The sequence below is a fragment of the Larimichthys crocea genome, unplaced genomic scaffold, assembly GCF_000972845.2.
Source record: "Larimichthys crocea isolate SSNF unplaced genomic scaffold, L_crocea_2.0 scaffold148, whole genome shotgun sequence".
Lineage (NCBI taxonomy): Eukaryota > Metazoa > Chordata > Actinopteri > Sciaenidae > Larimichthys > Larimichthys crocea.
Genome location: NW_020852030.1, coordinates 226,409 through 249,101, shown reverse-complemented (window position 1 = coordinate 249,101; position 22,693 = coordinate 226,409). Strand labels below are relative to the sequence as shown.

The 22,693-nt window shown below is 49.3% G+C and overlaps 2 protein-coding genes across 7 annotated transcripts; both read right to left on the bottom strand.

The window, feature by feature from the left end:
* Nucleotides 1–1,147: 1,147 nt before the first annotated feature.
* fgd1 (FYVE, RhoGEF and PH domain containing 1) lies at nucleotides 1,148–15,835 on the bottom strand. 3 transcript variants are annotated; one of them, XM_019254660.2, is made up of 18 exons: nucleotides 15,124–15,835; nucleotides 8,741–9,004; nucleotides 8,465–8,663; nucleotides 7,648–8,386; nucleotides 7,478–7,567; nucleotides 7,223–7,371; nucleotides 6,926–7,082; nucleotides 6,702–6,840; nucleotides 4,666–4,724; nucleotides 4,069–4,215; nucleotides 3,698–3,790; nucleotides 3,275–3,354; nucleotides 3,141–3,171; nucleotides 2,950–3,051; nucleotides 2,432–2,560; nucleotides 2,059–2,217; nucleotides 1,791–1,937; nucleotides 1,148–1,687 (listed from the first exon to the last, which is right to left on the bottom strand). In XM_019254660.2, the coding sequence occupies exons 1-18, from the start codon at nucleotides 15,272–15,274 to the stop codon at nucleotides 1,412–1,414; spliced, it is 3,111 nt and encodes a 1,036-aa protein (XP_019110205.1). In that variant the 5' UTR covers nucleotides 15,275–15,835; the 3' UTR covers nucleotides 1,148–1,411. The 3 variants fall into 3 exon arrangements, with proteins under 3 accessions (XP_019110205.1, XP_019110206.1, XP_019110207.1); XM_019254661.2 differs by having other exon boundaries at nucleotides 2,950–3,056; nucleotides 3,146–3,171; XM_019254662.2 differs by lacking the exon at nucleotides 15,124–15,835 and adding an exon at nucleotides 12,100–12,444.
* Nucleotides 15,836–16,255: 420 nt separating this feature from the next.
* Nucleotides 16,256–22,643, bottom strand: LOC104935480 (uncharacterized). Of its 4 annotated transcripts, XM_027275577.1 has the most exons (10): nucleotides 21,954–22,643; nucleotides 21,283–21,456; nucleotides 20,861–21,018; nucleotides 20,520–20,718; nucleotides 20,280–20,376; nucleotides 20,022–20,193; nucleotides 19,833–19,928; nucleotides 19,473–19,708; nucleotides 17,019–17,861; nucleotides 16,259–16,321 (listed from the first exon to the last, which is right to left on the bottom strand). In XM_027275577.1, exons 1-9 carry the CDS (start codon nucleotides 22,220–22,222, stop codon nucleotides 17,856–17,858), a joined length of 1,407 nt encoding a protein of 468 aa, XP_027131378.1. In that variant the 5' UTR covers nucleotides 22,223–22,643; the 3' UTR covers nucleotides 16,259–16,321; nucleotides 17,019–17,855. The 4 variants fall into 4 exon arrangements, with proteins under 4 accessions (XP_027131376.1, XP_027131379.1, XP_027131380.1 ...); XM_027275575.1 differs by lacking the exon at nucleotides 17,019–17,861 and having other exon boundaries at nucleotides 16,256–16,321; nucleotides 21,954–22,347; XM_027275578.1 differs by lacking the exon at nucleotides 17,019–17,861 and having other exon boundaries at nucleotides 16,256–16,321; nucleotides 20,022–20,109; nucleotides 21,954–22,345.
* Nucleotides 22,644–22,693: the final 50 nt, after the last annotated feature.

The window sequence follows — 22,693 nt, the reverse complement described above, 5'->3', positions numbered from 1 at the left end:
AAAGATGTCTGCTGAATCTGTTTGTGTTTTAATGTGAAGAATATAAATATGAATAAATATTAATATTAATGTGTAGATCAACTGAAACTGACGTCACAGGCTGAACGTTTGACGGACGTTTCTTCTGGACCCTGATGACCTGACCAACCTCCATACAGTACCTGACTTTACCAGCAGGTGGCCGAGAGGCTTCAGAGTAAAATGAGTACATGCCTCAGAGCAGAGGCTGCTGGGAAATTTAGTTCACTTCCAGATGGGTGCCTCAGCTTGCTGGTTTGGACGTCGGACAGCAGCAGCAAGGTTCAAACGAGGCACTTTCAAAAATCTCACCGCGTTTCTTCAATGGTCTGAAAACCAGAAAACCACGAAAACCTTGTCCTTTATCTCGTCCTTTATCTCGTCCTTTATCTTGTCCTTCATCTCGTCCTTCATCTCGTCCTTCACCTCGTCCTTCACCTCGTCCTTCACCTCGTCCTTCACCTCGTCCTTTATCTCGTCCTTCACCTCGTCCTTCACCTCGTCCTTCACCTCGTCCTTTATCTCGTCCTTCATCTCGTCCTTCACCTCGTCCTTCACCTCGTCCTTCACCTCGTCCTTCATCTCGTCCTTCACCTCGTCCTTCACCTTATCCATTTTGTTTTCAGGCTGAAGTCTGACTTCATCAGATTTCTGAAGATCCTGCAGAACCAGATGGTGGTTTTGGTGAGAGGACATGAGCACCATCCAAAACCTGGACCTCTACAGCAAAAACATTTTTCATGTGAACATGTCCAGATCGTCCAAACCAAACCATGGACAGAACCACGTCCTTCATCTTCTCAGCTTCAACATCAAAGCTTCTTCTGCCATTTTACACTTAACGTTGGACGTAAGCTGCAAAGGGCAGCAAGGTGCAGGTCTTTGAGTCCAGGTAGAGTCCAGTCCCTCATGGCAAGGTTTCATTGGTCTGTACAGGAACCTGAAGTGTTTCTGTGGACGTGAGGAATGTGAACCCTCGAAGAACTCAAACTGTGAGGACATCAGTGTGTCAGTTCAGTCCACCGACCTTCAGAGAAACAGTAAAAACAAAATCAGGAGGGGCTTCAGTTTGAGCAATGTGCTTTCAGGAAACCAATCAGAACGCAGCAGGCTGCTGATGGAGGTCAATCTGTTCCTGTGAGAATTTACAGCTCCGCCCACCTCAGGTGAGACAAAAGGTGAGCGAGAGACGCCATGTTGTGATGACGGAGGGGAGGAATCATGCAGACGAAGCACGCAACTTTAAATACATAGAGTGAGTGTGTGTGTCAGTGTGTGTGTGTGTGTGTCAGTGTGTGTGTGTGTGTGTGTGTGTGTGTGAATGTCCAATAAAGATTGATATTCATTTATTGACCCCGCCTTAATCATCGCCTCCTGTCCTCATCAGATAGAATCACGTGTTGTCCACCTCCACTCCAGCTGCTAACTCCTCCCCTTCCTCCTCCAGACTCTCCACTATTGGCTGGTTGATCTGATGCTCCTCCCCCCTGCCAGCCCTCAACAGGATGTCCATCCATCGCCGCTGTAGCTCCTCCCCCTCCGCGCTGAAGTACAGGGTCAGGTGACTCTGGGAAATCTTGAAGGCGTGGCGTCGCTCCAGGCGGTCACATGACTCAGGAAGGGAGACGTCGAAGCCAATCAGAGGCACGCTGCGCTGCGCCTTCACGTCCTGTAGGGAAAATGATAAATACAGTGCTCAGAGTGCATTATGGGTATTATAGTATCATCAGTGTTACCTGTTGACAGGTTGTTACATGTTGGACTACGCCTACCTGTGGAGCTCCGTAGATGTAGAGAACCAACGGCTCGTTTTCAGGGATGACGAACCACGCCTTCTGCCAGCCCCGCCCGCCTCCTTTCTCCATGTGGTGCAGAAAACTACAAATCACACTGTTCTCTGCTGCCAGGGAGGCCTGTTTCTATGGCAACGAGAGACAGTGGCGAAGAGGGCGTCGGTTTGATTGTTCCTGGTACAGGTGAAGGTGCTCACTCCACTACACTCATGATGTCACAGTGAGGTCACAGTGATGTCACACTAACCTCAAGGATGGAGCGCCTCCTGTGGGTGCTGCTGGTCAGCACGGTGGGTGTAGGCGACACTCCCACCAGCATCGCGTAGCAGTCGACACAAACACGGTTGGTTCGGTTGTTGTCATATGAAAGACGAGCACGAAACTCTGAACACTTCCCGCAAACCACCTGGATTTAACACAGACAGACAGTCAGCTGACCAATATCTACAGGTGTGTGCAGGTGTGTGCAGGTGTGTACAGGTGTGTGCAGGTGTGTGCAGGTGTGTGTAGGTGTGTACAGTTGTGTACAGGTGTGTGCAGGTGTGTACAGGTGTGTGCAGGTGTGTGCAGGTGTGTGCAGGTGTGTACAGGTGTGTGCAGGTGTGTACAGGTGTACATACGTGTCCGCAGGCCTTGCAGTGGTGCCGTCTCTTGGTGATAGAGTTGAACGGCTCCTGACACTTCATACACAGAGTCACTTCCTTCTCTCTGATCGGGGTCGGAGCTCTTTTACCGAGTTCAACACAGCTCTGACACAGAAGGTGGAGGTGAGGAGTTACAAACAACTGACATCTGCTGTGTCTGTTCTCTGGTCTGTTCTCTGGTCTGTTCTGTTTGTTCTAAGGTCTGTTCTGTCTGTTCTGTCTGTTCTCTGGTCTGTTACGTCTGTTCTCTGGTCTGTTTTGTCTGTTCTCTAGTCTGTTCTCTGGTCTGTTCTGTCTGTTCTGTCTGTTCTCTGGTCTGTTCTGTGGTCTGTTCTCTGGTCTGTTCTGTCTGTTCTGTCTGTTCTCTGGTCTGTTCTGTCTGTTCTGTCTGTTCTGTGGTCTGTTCTGTCTGTTCTGTGGTCTGTTCTCTGGTCTGTTCTGTGGTCTGTTCTGTGGTCTGTTGTAAGGTGTGTATGTATCAGTGTGGATGTTACCGGGGAGTGCGGTGGCGTGGACTCATCGTCTCGTAGGGAACAGTTCAGGTGTCTGAAAGTCTCCACGGTCTGCTCGTGTTTCTGGATGGTCGCCTGGATGGCCTGAAGACATGAACACAAAACTACACCTGTAACCACACCCACCTGTGACATCACTGCAGACAGGTGAAACACATGAAAGTACAACAGACCTGAATCCAGTCCTTCTTCTCCTCTTCAGTCCTACAAACACACACACACAATGTCAACACTGTATGTGTGTCTGTGTGTGCGTGTGTGTATGTGTGTCTGTGTGTGCGTGTGTGTGTGTGTGTGTGTGTGTTACCTGGCTTGCAGCTCCAATGATCTCTGTTTACCAGAAACCAGGAAGGTTCTAGAAACTGCAGCACTACTGGTCTCCTTCAGCTGGAGAGAGACAGAGAGTTCACAGAGAGAGAGACAGGTGTTCACGGAGAGAGAGACAGGTGTTCACAGAGAGAGAGAGAGAGAGAGAGAGAGAGAGAGAGAGATGTTTACAAAGAGAGAGACAGGTGTTCACGGAGAGAGAGACAGGTGTTCACAGAGAGAGAGAGAGAGAGAGAGAGAGAGAGGTGTTCACAAAGAGAGAGACAGGTGTTCACAAAGAGAGAGAGAGACAGGTGTTCACAGGGAGAGAGACAGGTGTTCACAAAGAGAGAGACAGGTATTCACAGAGAGATGCAGGTGCTCAAACAGAGAGAAGGAGACAGGTGGACAGGTGATGTCTCACCTCCATTCCGTCCACATCTATGCGAGCTCGGACACCATATTTCTGACCAATCAGACGCAATTTTGGGACGCAGTACAATAACCTGTCGTTAAACTGAGAGAGAGAGAGACAGACAGGTTAGTACAACTACTACAAGTAGAACTGTTTTATCAACAGTAGAGGACACTAGAGATCAGTAGAGGACAGTAGAGGACACTAGAGATCAGTAGAGGACAGTAGAGATCAGTAGAGGACAGTAGAGGACAGTAGAGATCAGTAGAGATCAGTAGAGGACAGTAGAGGACAGTAGAGATCAGTAGAGGACAGTAGAGATCAGTAGAGGACAGTAGAGATCAGTAGAGGACAGTAGAGGACAGTAGAGGACAGAGTACCAGTATGAGGTATCGGTCCTGCGTGGTCCCGTTCTTGTTGGACAGTTTCAGGATGTGTCCTTCTTTAATCAGTTCATTTGTCGGGTTAACAATGTCTTCTTCTCCTCCCAACAACTCGTACACCTTCAACAACTTCCTCATCCGCTCCTGAGAGACAGACAGGCAGAGCGAGAGACAGACATAGAGAGAGAGACAGGCAGAGAGAGAGACAGACAGGCAGAGAGAGAGACAGACATAGAGAGAGACAGACAGACAGACAGACAGACAGACAGACAGACAGACAGAGAGAGAGACAGAGAGACAGGCAGAGAGACAGGCAGAGAGACAGACAGACAGACAGGCAGAGCAAGAGACAGACATAGAGAGAGAGAGACAGCCAGAGAGAGAGACAGACAGACAGACAGAGAGACAGACAGAGAGAGAGAGAGACAGACAGACAGACAGACAGACAGACAGACAGACAGACAGGAAAAAAGACAGCGTGTTTTAAGTCTAAGTGAAGCTTGGTCATCCGAACCTGTCTCACTGTCAGTTCAGGTGTTATTGACATGCTGTCACATGACCTGATGTGGTGATGATGTCACTGTGTAAACCCACCATCTTCCTGATGGCAGCGTTGGAGTGTTCTGCTGCCGTGGCGATCAGCTCCAGAGACTCTGCAGAGAGACAGGATGGTCACATGACGCTCACCACGGGGAGAACCCTGAGGTTCTACGAGAACCACAAGGATCTACAGGAACCACGAGGATCTACGAGAACCACGAGGATCTACAGGAACCACGAGGATCTACGAGAACCACGAGAATCTACAGGAACCATGAGGATCTACGAGAACCACAAGGATCTACAGGAACCACGAGGATCTACAGGAACCACAAGGATCTACAGCAACCATGAGGATCTACGAGAACCACGAGGATCTACAGGAACCACAAGGATCTACGAGAACCACGAGAATCTACAGGAACCACAAGGATCTACGAGAACCACGAGGATCTACAGGAACCACAAGGATCTACAAGAACATGAGGATCTATGAGAACCACAAGGATCTACAGGAACCACGAGGATCTACAGGAACCATGAGGATCTACGAGAACCACAAGGATCTACAGGAACCATAAGGATCTACAGGAACCACGAGGATCTACGAGAACCATGAGAATCTAAAGGAACCACGAGGATCTACAAGAACCACAAGGATCTACAGGAACCACAAGGATCTACAAGAACCACGAGGATCTATGAGAACCACAAGGATCTACAGGAACCACAAGGATCTACAAGAACATGAGGATCTATGAGAACCACAAGGATCTACAGGAACCACGAGGATCTACAGGAACCATGAGGATCTACGAGAACCACAAGGATCTACAGGAACCACAAGGATCTACAAGAACATGAGGATCTATGAGAACCACAAGGATCTACAGGAACCACGAGGATCTACAGGAACCATGAGGATCTACGAGAACCACAAGGATCTACAGGAACCACAAGGATCTACAAGAACATGAGGATCTATGAGAACCACAAGGATCTACAGGAACCACGAGGATCTACAGGAACCATGAGGATCTACGAGAACCACAAGGATCTACAGGAACCACAAGGATCTACAAGAACATGAGGATCTATGAGAACCACAAGGATCTACAGGAACCACGAGGATCTACAGGAACCATGAGGATCTACGAGAACCACAAGGATCTACAGGAACCACAAGGATCTACAAGAACATGAGGATCTATGAGAACCACAAGGATCTACAGGAACCACGAGGATCTACAGGAACCATGAGGATCTACGAGAACCACAAGGATCTACAGGAACCACAAGGATCTACAAGAACATGAGGATCTATGAGAACCACAAGGATCTACAGGAACCACGAGGATCTACAGGAACCATGAGGATCTACGAGAACCACAAGGATCTACAGGAACCACAAGGATCTACAAGAACATGAGGATCTACGAGAACCACAAGGATCTACGAGAACCACGAGGATCTACAGGAACCACAAGGATCTACGAGAACCACAAGGATCTACAGGAACCACAAGGATCTACAGGAACCATGAGGATCTACGAGAACCACAAGGATCTACAGGAACCATGAGGATCTACAGGAACCACGAGGATCTACGAGAACCATGAGAATCTAAAGGAACCACGAGGATCTACGAGAACCACAAGGATCTACAGGAACCACAAGGATCTACAGGAACCATGAGGATCTACGAGAACCACAAGGATCTACAGGAACCATGAGGATCTACAGGAACCACGAGGATCTACGAGAACCATGAGAATCTAAAGGAACCACGAGGATCTACAAGAACCACAAGGATCTACAGGAACCACAAGGATCTACAAGAACCACGAGGATCTATGAGAACCACAAGGATCTACAAGAACCACGAGGATCTATGAGAACCACAAGGATCTACAAGAACCACGAGGATCTATGAGAACCCCAAGGATCTACAAGAACCACAAGTATCTATGAGAACCACGAGGATCTACAAGAACCTTCAGGTTTGAGAAGAACCAGGTTCCAAGTGTGTTCCTACAGAGATCTGACTGCAGCAGGTTAGAGTTATTAAAAGGTGTGTTTGTTTTACGCACTCTGGGCATCCCTGTAGTCCGGCGCGTCCTCAGGCAGGCGGTGCAGATAATCTTTGAGCAGCAGCTCGTAGCGAGGAATCCTCTGAACCGGCTCCAACATGTGGTGCTGCAGGGTCAGGTTCCTACAGCGCTCCTCCCTCTGCACAGAGACCACAACAACACATGAACACACAGAAGAACCGGTGGACCACACAGCAACACCTGAAGCATCAGGGAACCTGGACCTGGATCTCCTGGATAATGGTCTTGAACTGAGCTGATCTCTCCATCCAGGTGTTCACCAGCTCCATGGCTCTGTCGAAGTTCTTCACATACTCCCCGTACATCTTCAGGAATGGAGCCAGCTTCTGTAGGATGTCCCCAATCCGTGGGTTCGAGTCCCTGCAGACAAAAAAGGGAAGAAGTCAACGCATGTCCAGAGGAGAACCAGGAGGAGAGCCAGGAGGAGAACCAGGAGGAGAACCAGGAGGAGAACCAGGAGGAGAACCAGCAGAGAAGAAGAAGTAGAGAAGCGTGCTGACCACTCGTCCATGCGTTTCTGCAGCGCCGGCAGCAGGAACTGTTGGTGGAAGCAGTAGATGGAGCAGATGTTGGAGAAGACTCCTTGGACCACGTCACAGGGGAAGGAGGATCGAGTCCGGGCCTCCTCCAGGAGCCGGGCACAAAACACCTGCAGGAGAAGAAAGTAAGTCCAGGCCTCAGTCCAGCAGTGTCTCCATGGAAATAGCATTGGTCAGCTGAGGTTCTCTGTGATTGGCTAGTTGCTCATGACTCACCTGGTCCAGGAGGTGGAGCTTGGAGACGTAGGCGGTCTCTGTGTGCAGCAACTCGTTGGCGATGTTGTAGACTCTCTGCTGGACAGACAGCTGGATGGAGACAAAGAGACAAATGTGATGTGGACCTGATCATGTGACCTCAGCATGTGACCTGACCAATGACCTCTCACCTCAGCAGAGTCCTGTCTGTCTGTCTTCGGTGGCGGCAGCACCAGCGTTAGCTCAGCCTCCTCCTCGTCGAGATCACTGTCCCCCTCCTCAGAGAACTCCCTCCTCCTCCTCCTGGCTCCACCCCCCTCCTCCCCCTCCCCCCCGTACGACGACGAGCTGGAAAGGCGAGGGAGGAGGGCGGGGCTGCAGGGGTAAGCCACGCCCCCGTCATCCACGCCAGCGAAGCAGAGCTCCTCACTGTGCGACGGCGAGCTGATGCTGTCGATGCCGCTGTCTCGATTGGCCAGCTTACCGTCCGTCTGCGAGGAGGGGAGGGACAGCCGCTCAGAGGGGAGTTCTGATTGGTCGAGGGGTGGCGGCAGCTGCTGCTGTTGCTCTCTCATCTCCACAGCAACCACGTCGTCCTCCAGGTGTTTCTCTGAGGCGCTGTAACCCGATTCCATGGAGAGACGCTTCTCATGGAGGTCGTCACGACACGCCGCCGCCAGCTCTTCATCTTCATCATCATCGTCATCATCATCGTGGTCGTCATGGTCACCATGGTCGTCATGGTCGTCGTCTCCCTCCTCTCCCTCACCCCCTGGTGTGATGTCATCATGACCTTTGAGCTCAGAGGGCGGCTGCTCAGAGGGCGGAGGAGGGGATGATGGTGGTGATGAAGGCCGGGAGGAGGCCGAGTCAAGGAGGCGGGAACACAGAGCGCCCCCGGTGATGTCAGGAACCACGATGATCTGCTCGCTGCGACAAACACAAACGACACGTCAGCCAATCATGTAACTACTGACATCACAGCTGCTCCGACCAATCACAACTCACCGCTCGAACTTCTCGATGAGCGACAGGACGCAGGTCGGGGAGGCAGTGCCATCGGCACGGGTGGGTGGAGTCCGACCCCCCCGCGGGTCTGCCGGGAGGGGCCTGCAGGGTGGCGGAGGGGGGAGGGGCTTCTCTGGAACCCGGGGGCGTGGCCTTGACACCCCCGCCTGCTGCTGGAGGTGGGGGGGCTTTGGGGGAACTGTAGTGGGCAGAGTCATGAGCTTGTTAATGTCTTAATTAATCACATTAATCATGTAAATGAGTGGCGGCGCTCACCCTGAGGCTTCGGCCCGGGCAGTGGCGGCCGGCTCTTGCTCGGTGGTGTTACCGTTGGCCCTGTGTCGTTAACGAGCAGCAGCCCATTAGCAGAGCTGCGGAGCTCTGTTAGGGAGGCGGGGCCTGAGGGGGAGGAGCTGGGCCCCGGGTCGGAGCTCGACTGTTGGGGAGCGTCGGCCTCCAGTGCCCCCTGGTGGCTGCACGGTGAGCAGGGCGGCTCCAGAGAGAGGCTCTTAGTCAGACAGCTGGGGGAGGAGGGGGCACCTGTGGGGCGCACACACACACACACACACACACACACACACACACACACACACACACACACACACACACATGAGCTCTCTGGTCTCCACATGTTGTGTATGTGGTCTATCATGGCTGCAGCTCATTGGCTGAATCCTGATGCTTGCTGACAGCTGATTGGCTGATTAAAAAGATTCAAACTGAACTTTGCCACGGGAGGAAACATGAACCAGTGACTGACTTCATCATAACACGAGAGAGGATCTGACCTCAGACCTGTCTGTCTGTCTGTGACCTGTCTGTCTGGCTAGCTCATTAATTATTCATGATTCATCGTCAATACTTCAGGAACATCTGTTATGGATAAACATATTGACTCCGCCTCCTCCAGTGTCACATATTCGGCGAGGTCTCTTGTGATTGGCTGGTAATGCTCAGACAGGGGGCATTATGGGTGCAGCAGTGAACACAGACAGGTGAGCAGTCATACATGTTCAGGTGAGGCTAGGCTAAGCCGGCATCTTCGTTAAGCCTCGTTATGTCTTTGTTGTGTATGTGGTCACTGTAGAGAGCAACTCCATGTTTGGAGTTTTGAGCAGAAACAGGATGTGATGTCACGCTCGAGGTGGGAGCTGCTAACTCCAACCAGACGAGATGGGAGGTCATGGGAAACCATCAACAGGCTAATGTACAGCAGATGTGTGTGTGTGTGTGTGTGTGTGTGTGTGTAGTCTATTTTTAAAGGTCTATTAATATCAGAGGTCTGAGCCGTCTGTGGATTCAGTGTTGGGTCTGTTGGTTCTGTTGGGTCGGTTCTGTAACTCAGACTGTTTCTGGTCTTTATGCTAAGCTAAACTAAGCTAAACTTATCCTGGACACAGTGACATCATAGTCTGGAGAAGTCAGATGTTGGGTTGAAGTCTGGTTCTATGAGGTTCTGAACCGTAGTCATTGTTTATATCGATCTATGCTCTGCAGACTTCAGAATGTTACCTCACAGAACAGACAGTTAAGTTGGACCTTTAGAAGGTTTGAGTGGACATTTAGAAGGTTCTGGTGAACCTCAAGGATGTTCTAGTAGACCTTCAGAAGGTTCAAGTGGACCTTTAGGGGGTATCAGTGGACCTTTAGGAGGCCCTTGTGGTCACTGAAGAGGTTCCAGTGGACCTTAAGTAGGTTCTAGTGGACCTTTAGAAGGTTCTAGTAGACCTCTAGGAGGTTCCTGTAGACCTTTAGAAGGTTCTAGTGGACATTTAGGAGGTTCTAGTAGACCTTAAGGAGGTTCTAGTGGACCTTTAGGGGGTATCAGTGGACCTTTAGGAGGCCCTTGTGGTCACTAAAGAGGTTCCAGTGGGCCTTTAGGAGCTTCTATTGGATCCATAAGAGGTTTTCAAGTTCACTTTGTGAGGTTCTATTTTTTTTTTTTTTTTTTTTTTTGATGAGAGTCTGGGGGGTCATTGGGGGATGGTACCGAAGGTACTGAAGGCTCGGACTGATGTCGACTGATGGACAGCTTCATGCCGTTTCTTCTTAGAGCACTGAACAAATCCAAACAAGAACCAAACACTGAGGAGGACGTCGGCCTCAGAGCACCCCGAGTGGTGAATCAGAACAGGTTAAATAAAGTCCTGATCTTTTTAATGTAGATCCAATAGAACAGAACCAGAAATATACAGTATTACCTTTTCATCATTTTATTTTGAAAAACTATGAACATCTGAACAAATGAACGTTTAATTAGTGTGCTACGGATTAAGGAGGTTCTAGTGGACCTTAAGTAGGTTCTACTGGACCTTTAGGAGGTTTCTGTAGATCTTTAGAAGGTTCTAGTGGACCTTAAGTAGGTTCTAGTGGACCTTTAGAAGGTTCTACTGGACCTTTAGGAGGTTTCTGTAGATCTTTAGAAGGTTCTAGTGGACATTTAGGAGGTTCTAGTGGACCTTTAGGAGGTTTTAGTGGCCCTTAAGGAGGTTCCTGTAGACCTTTAGAAGGTTCTAGTGGACATTTAGGAGGTTCTACTGGACCTTTAGGAGGTTTCTGTAGATATTTAGGAGGTTCTAGTGGACCTTAAGGAGGTTCTAGAGGACCTTTAGGAGGTTTTAGTGGACCTTAAGGAGATTCTAGTGGGCCTTTAGGAGGTTCTTGTAGATCTTTAGAGGGTTCTAGTGGGCCTTTAGGAGGCCCTTGTGGTTCTTTAGTTCTTTAGTAATCAGGAGGTTCTACATGTACTTTAGGAGGTTCTGGAAAGATGAGCAGAATCCATAAGAACTCGGCTTGGGAACCGCAGGGTGGCCGGTTAAAGTCCAGAACGGACCACAACATGAGGGGCGGAGAGGAGCTGGTTCACGAGGTTCCACATTATCTTTTCTCTGAAAATCTATTCTCTGAGGAGGTTCTGGAGATCCATAAAAGGTTCTAGTGGTCCTAACAAGGAGGTGGTTCCAGGGTCCAGACAAAGGTTTAGGAGGCCCATTATGTCTTTGAAGTTCTAGTCTAGGTCTGGTTATCAGGTTCTGTTGGGTGGTTCCAGTCGGTCTTAAGGATCTCTGATACCGTCAGAGCTCGAGATGATCCGGATGACGGGTGGGGAACACAACCAACACCAGAACGCCAGTGTGTGTGCGTGTGTGTGTGTGTGTGTGTGTGTGTGTGTGTGTGTGCGCGCACGGAGGGGGTGTGTCAGTCTGTCTACAGAATACAGAATCCACATCATCCAATCAGGATCCACGATCCAGATCAGGACTCAATCAATACAACGACCACGCGCGCACATACACACAAATGCTCGCACGCGCGCACGGGACACTTGGTTCTGGATCCTGGACTCTGGGTTCTGGGTCGTGTCGGGTCTGGGTGTCAGACAGAGAATCGATTAGCTGATCGGATCAATAATCATCGGTCACGTGCCTGCAGAGCCACATCTGGCAGACGCAGTCTCGTGCAGACTACCCTACATTCACTGCGGCGAGATGTCGGTCAGTGTGTGCGCGTGCACGTCAGCCTGTGCGCGCGCCCCATCAGGATGAACCTGTTTTCATCAAACATCAAACGATGAGGAGGCTGCAGATGTGCGCGCGCCTGTGTGCGTGTGCGGCAGGTGCAGATGCGGGACTCACCTCTGCTCAGGCTGCTTCTGTCCATGTACACCGCGCAGCACAGCACAAAGCCGGTCATTAAAGAGAGTGTTGGTGCGGGGAGAGAGCGGCTCTCCCGGTCCACAGCACGGAGAAGAAACCGGGTCAGCACACACACACACACACACACACACACGACCGGACCGGACCGGACCGGACCGGAGCCCAGCGCAGCAGCTTCAGACCTGCAGACACACCGACAGGCTGCAGCTTCACCGCCGATAAGTAGGTTAGATCCGCTCGGTTTGGTTCAGAGGGCTGCCCGGTGTGTAAGCGGCGGGCGGCGGCAGAGAGCGAGGAGAGGAGGAGAGGAGGGGGGAGGAGGAGAGGAGGAGGAGGGGGGGAGAGAGAGGACTCACCAACTGTCTCTCTCTCTCCTCCATGTTGGTTTCCATGACAACAGATTCAGAGAGCGAGCGAGAGATGTGATCACATGACCTTCATCACATGTAACATACATGTACACATCAAACATGTAAACAAGTGACATGCTAAGCTAAGCTAAGCTCCTCTCAGACTCTGATGCTGAAATGATTCATGTTCATTTTTAATATCACAACACTCCAAACATCCCCATAGTATCATCACGTATCCTCTTCCTGTTCTCCTCTGCCATCATGGAGGCTGCTGAGCCCATCACCCAGCTCCGGTTCTGGCACGACACGGCTCCGCTCCCCATCAGCATTCCCCCCGGCCTGTAAACCGCCTCTTCTTCTTCTTCTTCTTCTTCTTCTTCTTCTTCTCCTTCTTCTTCTTCTTCTTCTTCTCCTTCTTCTTCCTCGCCTCGTTCTTGTCAGCAGGTTACTTCACTGTCCATCATAAACTCTGTAAATCACAGAGAGTTGAGGCGGAGCAGCCAGAGGACATCAGATCCAGTTTCAGCAGAATCAGTGAAATAGTTGGTGCTGTGTGACTTAGTGCCGTGAAGTTGTTCAACATGAGATTTCATGAATGAGACCTTGCAGCAAAACAAGCACTCCTCATTAGAAGACACCCCCCCCCCCCCCCCCCCCTGCTGGGGCACGACATGATGAACAAAAACAATGATCCTGAGCGCAGGGTGATCAAAACTAACTCACCCCCAGGTCTTAAGTATCTAAGCTTGAATCAAATGCACCCACACCAGAAAACAAACACTACTGCAGAAGAAGAAAACGCCAAATTAAATGCACTGAACTGTCAGTTAAACTCCACCTAGCTCTCTTTCTGAGGCTGAAAAACAAACGCACCCAAACACTTCAACACATCTGGGTGAAGGTAAAACAAACACATCCTGTTATAATCTGAGAGGGGTGGAGATAAAACCACAGGCTGACCTCTGACCTCACTCACACACACACACACACACACACACACACACACACACACACACTCCCCTCCCCCACATCAACAGTGAGCGATCCACTGACCCACAAGCCTGCTGTCCATCCCCCTTGAGAAAGAGAGAGTGTGTGTGTCCACATGTGTACACAGATCAGCTGTTCATCAGGATGTTACAGTTTCATATTGCTGACAAATGTTTTATCTATATTTGTGAGACAGCAACATGCAATGTGTGACACCGGCTGGAAAAACAAACAGCGGTGCTGTGATGAATTAGCTCAGTTTGCCAGTCTGGACTGTGGACAGAGCTGGAGAATAACCTGGACACCTCCAGGACACTGAGCGCCTCAGTTAAAACAACAGTCGAAACTCTAGAAACAACAGTCGAAAAAACAGTAGAAACTCTAGAAACAACAGTAGAAACTCTAGAAACAACAGTAGAAACTCTAGAAACGACAATCGAAACAACAGTAGAAACTCTAAGAACATCAGTCAAACTCAGTTCAAACGATAGAAACATCAGTAGACGACAGTAGAAACAACAGATGAATCAGTAAAAACGTCAGTAGAAACATGAATAGCTCTCACTGTTCAGTATGGGTGTCTCAGTGTGACGGTGGGCGGGCTCTGCAGCAGTTTATTCACAGTAACACACTTTGTCTATTTTTAACCGTCAGCTCTTCATTCATATCTGCTGCTGCTGCACTGCATGCTGGGAGGACACTCACTAAATCATGCCATAAACCACGTGTCATTTTTCACGGCTGACCAGACGCATCATGTCATTTGATTACAGCTGTTGAAACTTAACACGTTCATGTTGGTGTTTATGTTGGTGTTCATGTTGGTGTTTATGTTGGTGTTTATGTTGGTGTTTATGTTGGTGTTCATGTTGGTGTTTATGTTGGTGTTTATGTTGGTGTTCATGTTAGTGATGTTCATGTTGGTGGTGTCCATGTTAGTGATGTTCATGTTAGTGATGTACATGTTGGTGGTGTCCATGTTAGTGATGTTCATGTTGGTGATGTCCATGTTGGTGATGTTTATGTTGGTGGTGTCCATATTGATGTTTATGTTGGTGGTGTCCATGTTAGTGATGTTCATGTTGGTGGTGTCCATGTTAGTGATGTCCATGTTAGTGATGTTCATGTTGGTGGTGTCCATGTTGGTGATGTTCATGTTGGTGGTGTCCATGTTGGTGTCCATGTTGGTGGTGTTCATGTTGGTGGTGTTCATGTTGGTGGTGTCCATGTTGGTGGTGTCCATGTTGGTGGTGTCCATGTTGGTGATGTTCATGTTAGTGATGTTCATGTTGGTGGTGTTCATGTTGGTGATGTTCATGTTGGTGGTGTTCATGTTGGTGATGTTCATGTTGGTGGTGTCCATGTTGGTGGTGTTCATGTTAGTGATGTTCATGTTGGTGATGTCCATATTGATGTTCATGTTGGTGGTGTCCATGTTGGTGATGTTCATGTTGGTGGTGTCCATATTGATGTTCATGTTGGTGGTGTTCATGTTGGTGGTGTCCATGTTGGTGATTTTCATGTTGGTGGTGTCCATGTTGGTGATGTCCATGTTGGTGATGTTCATGTTGGTGGTGTCCATGTTAGTGATGGTCGGGCAGGACAAAGACCCCAGAAGACAGAATTCAACATTACTCCCTCAGAAGCTGCAGTGACTCACCTGTCCTGCAGGTGGCTCTGCTGTGAAGTGTTGAGGTGGTACTCAGGTGATAGGAGAACCTCATGGTGTTGAACTGACTGGAGAAGGAGGGAGAAGGAGGAGGAGGGGGGCTGAACCCGAGCAGGGCGCTGCGAGGTCGGTTCAGCTGCATCCCGACACCTGCACAGGTACGTGTGTCACTTCCTCTTCATGTTTCTGAGCGTCACAGACAAGAAACAAAACTCTTATTTTGAAGGTTTGTGCGTGAAATAAGTCACTTCCTGTTTATAGAGAGTTCACGAGCGGGTCAGAACCCGTCCAGTCGGCGCCTTCACCCCCCCCCCCCCTCCTCTCTCTCCCTCCCATCATGCATCTCTCTCTGTCCTCTTCATCTCCGGGTCCAGCTGAGTCCAGTTCATGTGATCATTGATCGATAAAATCCAGATCAGCTGCTGCTGCCGCTCAACGGCTCTGCTGCTGTTCACACTGATCCCACATCAGACCAGGAACCAGGACTGGATCCAGACCCGACAGGCCAGAATGTGCAGACTCAGCTGCAGCTCAGAGGAGGCTTCAACTTCAGTTCTCATGAGTTCTTCTCCTCCTCAGACTTTTCTTCTCTCAGTCCAGACAGACAGACAGACAGACAGGCGGTTGGTCGTCTCTCTCTCAGCAGCTTCAGGCTTTTGTGTGAAAATCTGATCTGAGCTGCAGACCAACACCACAACTCCTCCTCCTCCACCCAGACATCTGATCCCAGACTAGCTGCCCTCCTCCTCCTCCTCCTCCTCTTCCTTTCCTCCTCTCCTCCCCCTTCTTTCCTCCTCATCTGTTTCTCATTTTCTCTTTAGTTTTTTTCCAGCTGAAATTTGAACAGAAAGAAACTTTCCTCTTTTCTGTCAGCGCTCATGTCGTCCAGCAGAGGGCACAGTCGTCCTCGACTCTCATTAATTATTATTAAATCATCCACCCAATCAGCTGAGACCTCTCTTGGTCAGGGTCACGATGTGTGGAGCCGCAAAGTCATCACAGCTGACTTTGGGCAAGAGCGGACCAATGAAAGAGTCAGGCTTTTATTTTGAAAAGGACATTTTTATTGATTTAAGAACACAAAACATTTATTTATGAAAACTGTGTGTGTGTGTGTTTAAAATAAAAACAAACAGGAAGTGTCGTCTCAGTGAGTCTCTGATCTTCTGCTCCTCAGACTGTATCGGGGCTGACCAATCAGAAGAGACATGATGGACACACACACACACACACACACACACACACACACACACACACGTCAGAGGTCAAGCAGGTTGAATATTTTTGTTCAATTTTGACGTCTTTAAACATACTATGAAAAAAAACAATCACTTTTTCACGATGTCACTTCGGTATGTGCTGTGTGCTGCAATATGATAAACTGAACCTGAATCACATCATTTGAATTTGTGTTGTTCAATTTGAATCATTGCTTTGAAAAACTGGATTGTAATTTGAAATTGAATTTATTAGTTTGGAACTGAACATTCAGTGACATTTTCTGTGACAAACATCCGGATACACAGGACGTCTCTTCGGCCAATCAACACGTGTGTGTGTGTGTGTGTGTGTGTGTGTGTACTGCTGCCGTTATGGGCATTTTTTATTTATAAAACAGTAAAACATTGTATTTGACTCGCTGGCAGTAGCATTTCCATTATGTGATTTCTGCATTTATTTGCAACGTTTTCTTAAATAACGAGTTATAATAACTAATAACTCAGCTGCTGCCGCTGACATGCCACGGTAACTCCTGCTGCTTTGAGCGTAACTGAATAACAGATTTTCTCAAACATATTCAATGGTAGAAAGCCCTTAGTGCAGGATTTTAAATAGACTAGCAGGCTTTGTAAACACATTTTCACATCACCAACTACAAGACCAACCGTGGAGCTGCTGAAGGTGACCTTGCGTTGGCAGAGGAGCTGAACGTCTTCTTTGCTCGGTTCGAGGTCACAGCAGCACAACCCTCGCTCTCGAGGAACAGAAAGTGAGGCGCACCCTGCGGGCGGTGGATCCAAGGAAGGCGGCTGGTCCGGATAGCGTCCCAGGATGGGTGCTGAGGGAGTGTGCAGACCAGCTGGCTGGAGTCTTCACGAGGATCTTTAACCAATCCCTGGCTGAAGTCCTCCACCATAGTCCCCCTGCCCAAAAAGCCACACATCACCAGCCTCAACGACTACAGACCAGTGGCACTCACTCCAGTGGTCATGAAGTGCTTTGAGAAACTGGTTCGCAGTCACATCACAACAGCCCTGCCCCCCAGCCATGACTCCAACCAGTTTGCCTACAGAGCGAACAGATCCACGGGAGACGCAGTGGCAACAGCCCTCCATGCTGCACTTTCACACCTGGAGCAGCAGGGGAGCTATGTGCGGATGCTCTTCGTGGACTACAGCTCGGCATTCAACACCATCCTGCCACACAAGCTGGCGGTCAAGCTGAGGGACCTCGGGCTCCCTGAGGCCACATGCAGGTGGATCAGCAGCTTTCTCTCTGGACGCAGACAGAGAGTCAGAGTGGGTCACCATACATCCACGGCACCCCCCAGGGCTGCTTTACTCCCTCTACACACATGATTGCACCCCTGTCCATCACAGCAACACCATTGTGAAGTTTGCAGACGACACCACAGTGGTGGGGCTCATCTCCGGGGGGGATGAGTCCGCCTATAGAGAAGAGGTGGAGCGGCTGTTGGCTTGGTGCACAGCCAACAACCTTCTTCAACACTGCAAAAACAAAAGAACTCATTATAGACTACAGGAGGAAGAAGACTGTGGTCCCACCTGCTCATCAACGGGGACAGTGTGGAGAGGGTGGCAGACTTCTGCTACCTGGGAGTCCACATACAGGACAGTCTTTCCTGGAGCGTGAACACCTCGGAGCTACTAAAGAAGGCCCAGCAGAGACTGTACTTCCTGAGAATACTCAGGAGGAATAACATCACACAAAGACTGCTGGTGTCCTTCTACCGTGCCTCCATTGAAAGCATACTCACCTGCTGCGTATGCATTTGGTACACCAGCAGTACAGTGGCTCAGGAAAAAACGCCTCCAGAGGGTCATCAACACCCTCAAAAGGACTGTCGGCTGCCCCCTCTCCAGCACTGGAAGACCTGCTCAGATCCTGCTGTCTCTAGAAGACAGCCCAGAATTCATGAGGGACCCCTTCACACCCTGGTCACCCTGTTTGTAATGCTGCCTTCAGGCAGACGATACAGAGCCGTTGGTGCAAGGACAAATAGATTCAAACACAGTTTTATCCAATGCAATAGTCACTGTGAATGCTGCCAAAAAACAATGTGCACAATGTTTTAATGTTTTATGTAATGGGTGTATGCTCCTTTTAGCATATTTAGTATTTATTTTGATTTTAGCATATGTTTAATTTTATTTATTTTAGTACATTTTAATGTCTCAGGTATTTTTATTCTTATTTATTCGAGTTATTTTAACACTAGGATTTTATTTATGTTGCACTGACTGACTAGAAGCACTTTCAATCTCGTTGTACCTGTGACAATGACAATAAAGATCTATTCTATTCTATTCTATTCTATTTGGGGTCTATAGGTGTGATTGGCAGTGGCAGCTGCCCCAGACACTGGTAGCAGTTGAGACAGATGTTGAGAGATTAATTAAATTATTGCAAATTAATGTCAAGTCTAATACAACATGACGTTTATAAAATAAAAAATAAAAGCAGCAGTAGTTTGTGGCAGCTGACAATTAGGGTTAGGTTAGGGTTAGGGTTAGGGTTTTGTTTTTTAAACCCCCCCCACCCCCCGAGGCGAACATTTTCTCGTGCGCCCTAACGGCCGCCCGTGCGCCCCTGGATGCGTGCGCCCCCATCGGTCTGTCCGACGCCCCCCTCTGCCTTGTCAACACCCCGCTCCCGGGGCGCCCGCTCCGCTAACTTAATGAGCGGTATCGAAAATTACAGTTTTTTTGCTTTTTCGGGCGTTTGTGCGGCCCCCCACGGAGAATGCGCCCTGGGCGGCCGCCCACATTGCCCATAGCTAGGACCGGCCCTGCACACACACACACACACACACACTGATTGGCCGAGGAGGCGTCCTGTGTATCCGGATGTTTGTCACTAAGAAGTGAATGTTCAGTTCCAAACTAATAAATTCAATTTCAAATCACAATTCAGATTTTCAGTGCAGTGATTCAAATTGAACAACACAAATTCAAACGATGTGATTCAGGTTCAGTTTTTGGTGGAAGAGCAGCAGCTCATCTGCATTAAAGGAGACAGACACGAGAAGCGACCGCCTGAACACAGAGCACAGAGGACTTCAACGTTCATTCAGTCTGGGACTGTCTGATCAGACGTACCTGTCTGTCCTCCACCAGGACGCTGTAGACCAGAGGAGAGGGGGACGAGGTGAGACGGGAGGACGAGCGACGAGGACGCGTGGCTGGACTCACTGATGCATTGTGGGTTGTCTGACACTGCACTGATGCATTGTGGGTTGTCTGACACTGCACTGATGCATTGTGGGTCATCTGTGGCTGCAGTGTGATGTCACAGCTGATCACTGTACTGCTGAGAATACTGTCAGTACTCCAACCTGCAGTACAAATACACAGAGACACTGCATGACCTGTCTGTGGACAGGCAGGTGAGACATGTATGGGCTGACGTGTGAGAGGTGAGACAGATGCAGGACGACGTGTGAGAGGTGAGACAGGTACCAAGACACTCTTCTTCTCTTCGTTTCGTCTCTTCTCGTCGCCGTCTCACATTTGCAGGACGATCCTCTGACTCCACCTGTCGCTCTGCTAAACGCTCTGCAGACAGACAGGTCGGTCAGACAGACAGACACATACACACAGACAGACAGGTCAGACACACAGACAGGTCAGACAGACACACAGACAGACCTGTGCGCTGCAGCGCCTCCTGCAGGTTCTTCTGGGTCTCTCTGAGCTGCTGCAGAACCTGTAGACTCTGCTGGACCGGGTCTCTGTACTGAACACACACACACACCAGAACACACACTGCAACACACACCATGAACCGCCGCAGTGCACTCACATACACACTGAGCAGCTCCTGCACACAAACAGCACACAAACATGTCACAACAAAGACTACAAAGACTACAAAGACCACAGTCCCCTCTCTGTGATGGTACTGACCATGTGTTTGTGTTCAGGATGATCAGAGTTCATCACAAACTCGTAGATTTTTTTCTCCAGGTAGAAATTTAAACACACCAAACTCAACAACACCAACCTGCACACACACACACACACACACACACACACACACACACACACACACACACACACACACACACACACACACACAAATCAATCAATTGAGCACAGAAATAAATGATTATTGGGTTAGTGCCTGTCTGTGGTGGGAGGAGTTACCTGGCTCTGGAGGAGCGTTGGGTGGAGGTGATGAGGAAGGCGGTGCACAGAGCAGCAGCGTTGTAGCAGCAGGAGCTCAGACTGTGAGTTTCCATCAGCAGGAAACTCTGAAGAAAAGAAACTCTGTTAAAAAGCTCAGACAGCGCCACCTGCTGCTCCCTGGAGACACTGCTGAGCTCTGAGAACACCGACCGCAGACCTGCCAGGTGGACAGACAGACAGACAGGTTCAGTAAATAACCTGTCCGTAACGCCCTGCGCCAGATCTCTCAGGTGTTTGTAGGTGTGTTGTGTTTGGTCAGGTGTGCAGCAGCTGTTACCATGGTGATATGTGATGTTTACCCTGGGTGGAGTCTCTCAGGGTGACTCTCAGCTCCTCTCCGTTGTTCAGTATCTCCTGTTGCGCCTGTAAGGCAGCATTCTGGGCATCAATAAGGTCCTCAGCCATCTGTCTGGTGGACTGAAGCTGCTCAGCTACACCTGCCGAACTCTCCGTCAACCTGTAGTCATATGACCACTGTGAGGCCCTATACCAACACCTGTACATGTGTTACCTGTGCGTATGTTACCTGTACATGTGTTACCTGTGCGTATGTTACCTGTGCGTATGTTACCTGTACATGTGTTACCTGTGCGTATGTTACCTGTACATGTGTTACCTGTGCGTATGTTACCTGTGCGCATGTTACCTGTGTGCATGTTACCTGTGCGTATGTTACCTGTACATGTGTTACCTGTGCGTATGTTACCTGTGCGTATGTTACCTGTACATGGTGCTCTCAGCTCGGCTCTGCCAGGCTTCAGACTGCAGGAAGTGACACATTGAGTGGGTGTGGGTGAAGAACTCAGTGTAGGTGTTAAAGCCCACAGCGTCCATCGCACCTGTACACCTGCTGACCTCTGACTCCTCAGGACATGATGGTAACTCCCGACCTGAGCTAACAGAGCGAGAGGGAGTTTACCTAAAGTACAGGTGAGTCCCGGACGGCCCCTCATACACAGGAAATATGTTCAGATGTTGTTGTTTGATTGTCAAAAGGTTTTTAAAGAGCCCTTCCAGAGGAGCTCGGCTGTCAGACGATCACACCTGGAAAAATCTGATTTTAGAAACAACGTAAACAAAAGAGAGGCGGCAGAGTGGTCGACTCACAGGAAGTGACATCAGTAAAACTCTTTTTTTAAAGTTCCTGAAATTAATGTTAAAATTTGTCTGTGATGACATCATCATGACATCATCATTCATCAGAACAAACAGGTTCAACATTCATAACACAAACCCACCTGATCATTTCATGTGTTTAGGTGTTCAGAAAATGTGCATAAATTAAATTAATTAATTAAAATACTTTGTAACAGTACTTTGAGCAGTACATCTTCCTGAGCCCTCTGACTGCAGCTGGTTGCCTACAGAGCTGCTGGTCTTTTCAGGTTTTACCTGCTCAGGTGACACAAGGTGAATCTCAGCGCGATCTGGCTCTGGCTCTCTGACGTCAGGTCCCTGCAGCGCGTGTCCAGGTGCTCCAGAGCTCGCGCCCAACACTCTCCGTACCGAGGCTGGGCGGCCAGGCTGCGCACGCGCCGCAGCTCCATCCTACCGCGCTCTGGGTCTGGACCGGAGCCGGACGAGAGTCCGGGACGGGCGGACAGTCCGAACAAGTCCGAGCCGCTCAGCAGCAGCAGAACCGGGACCACCTGAGCTACCATCTTCACCTGTCTGCAGCTCAGCCAATCAGAGAGGCGGATTTTCACCTGGTCAGAGGTCACAGCGACGTCACCGAGACGTCACTTTGTGATTTAAATAATTTTTGAAATATTTGAATAAAATGTTTAAATTATTTCAGAAAATAAAAATCTGATGACACGAAATTAAAACGGTGACGTCACTTCCTGTTAAACAGTTAAACAGTTTGAGAAGAACCAACAGGTGTCAGCAAAGAATCATGGGATGTGTAGTCCTGTAATGATCAACCAGCCTCAATGACACAGACAGGTGTGTTCACATTAAAGTTTGAACCAGAACCAGAACAAAGTTTGGACAAAGTTTGTTCTTGTCTCCATGACGTCCATGTTTGTAGTCCTCTGCATGCTCCCAGCTGATCTGAAGCTGGTTATGCAGGTGGAGGGTGGGTGGAGCTGTAGAGGCTCAGTCTGGGGTAAACGGTACTTGTTTGTAGT

Excerpts from the sequence above, each read along its gene's own strand:
- LOC104935480 (XM_027275575.1), bottom strand. The coding sequence starts at position 22,222 with ATGGTAGCTCAGGTGGTCCCGGTTCTGCTGCTGCTGAGCGGCTCGGAC. Across the intron at positions 21,457-21,953 it reads ACCTTGTGTCACCTGAGCAG|CTCAGGTCGGGAGTTACCAT; the intron begins GTAAAACCTGAA and ends TCGCTCTGTTAG. Across the intron at positions 21,019-21,282 it reads GCTGAGAGCACCATGTACAG|GTTGACGGAGAGTTCGGCAG; the intron begins GTAACATACGCA and ends ATATGACTACAG.
- fgd1 (XM_019254660.2), bottom strand. The coding sequence starts at position 15,274 with ATGCAGCTGAACCGACCTCGCAGCGCCCTGCTCGGGTTCAGCCCCCCT. Across the intron at positions 9,005-15,123 it reads CAGAGCCACCTGCAGGACAG|GTGCCCCCTCCTCCCCCAGC; the intron begins GTGAGTCACTGC and ends TGCGCCCCACAG. Across the intron at positions 7,372-7,477 it reads AGCTCCACCTCCTGGACCAG|GTGTTTTGTGCCCGGCTCCT; the intron begins GTGAGTCATGAG and ends CTTCTCCTGCAG.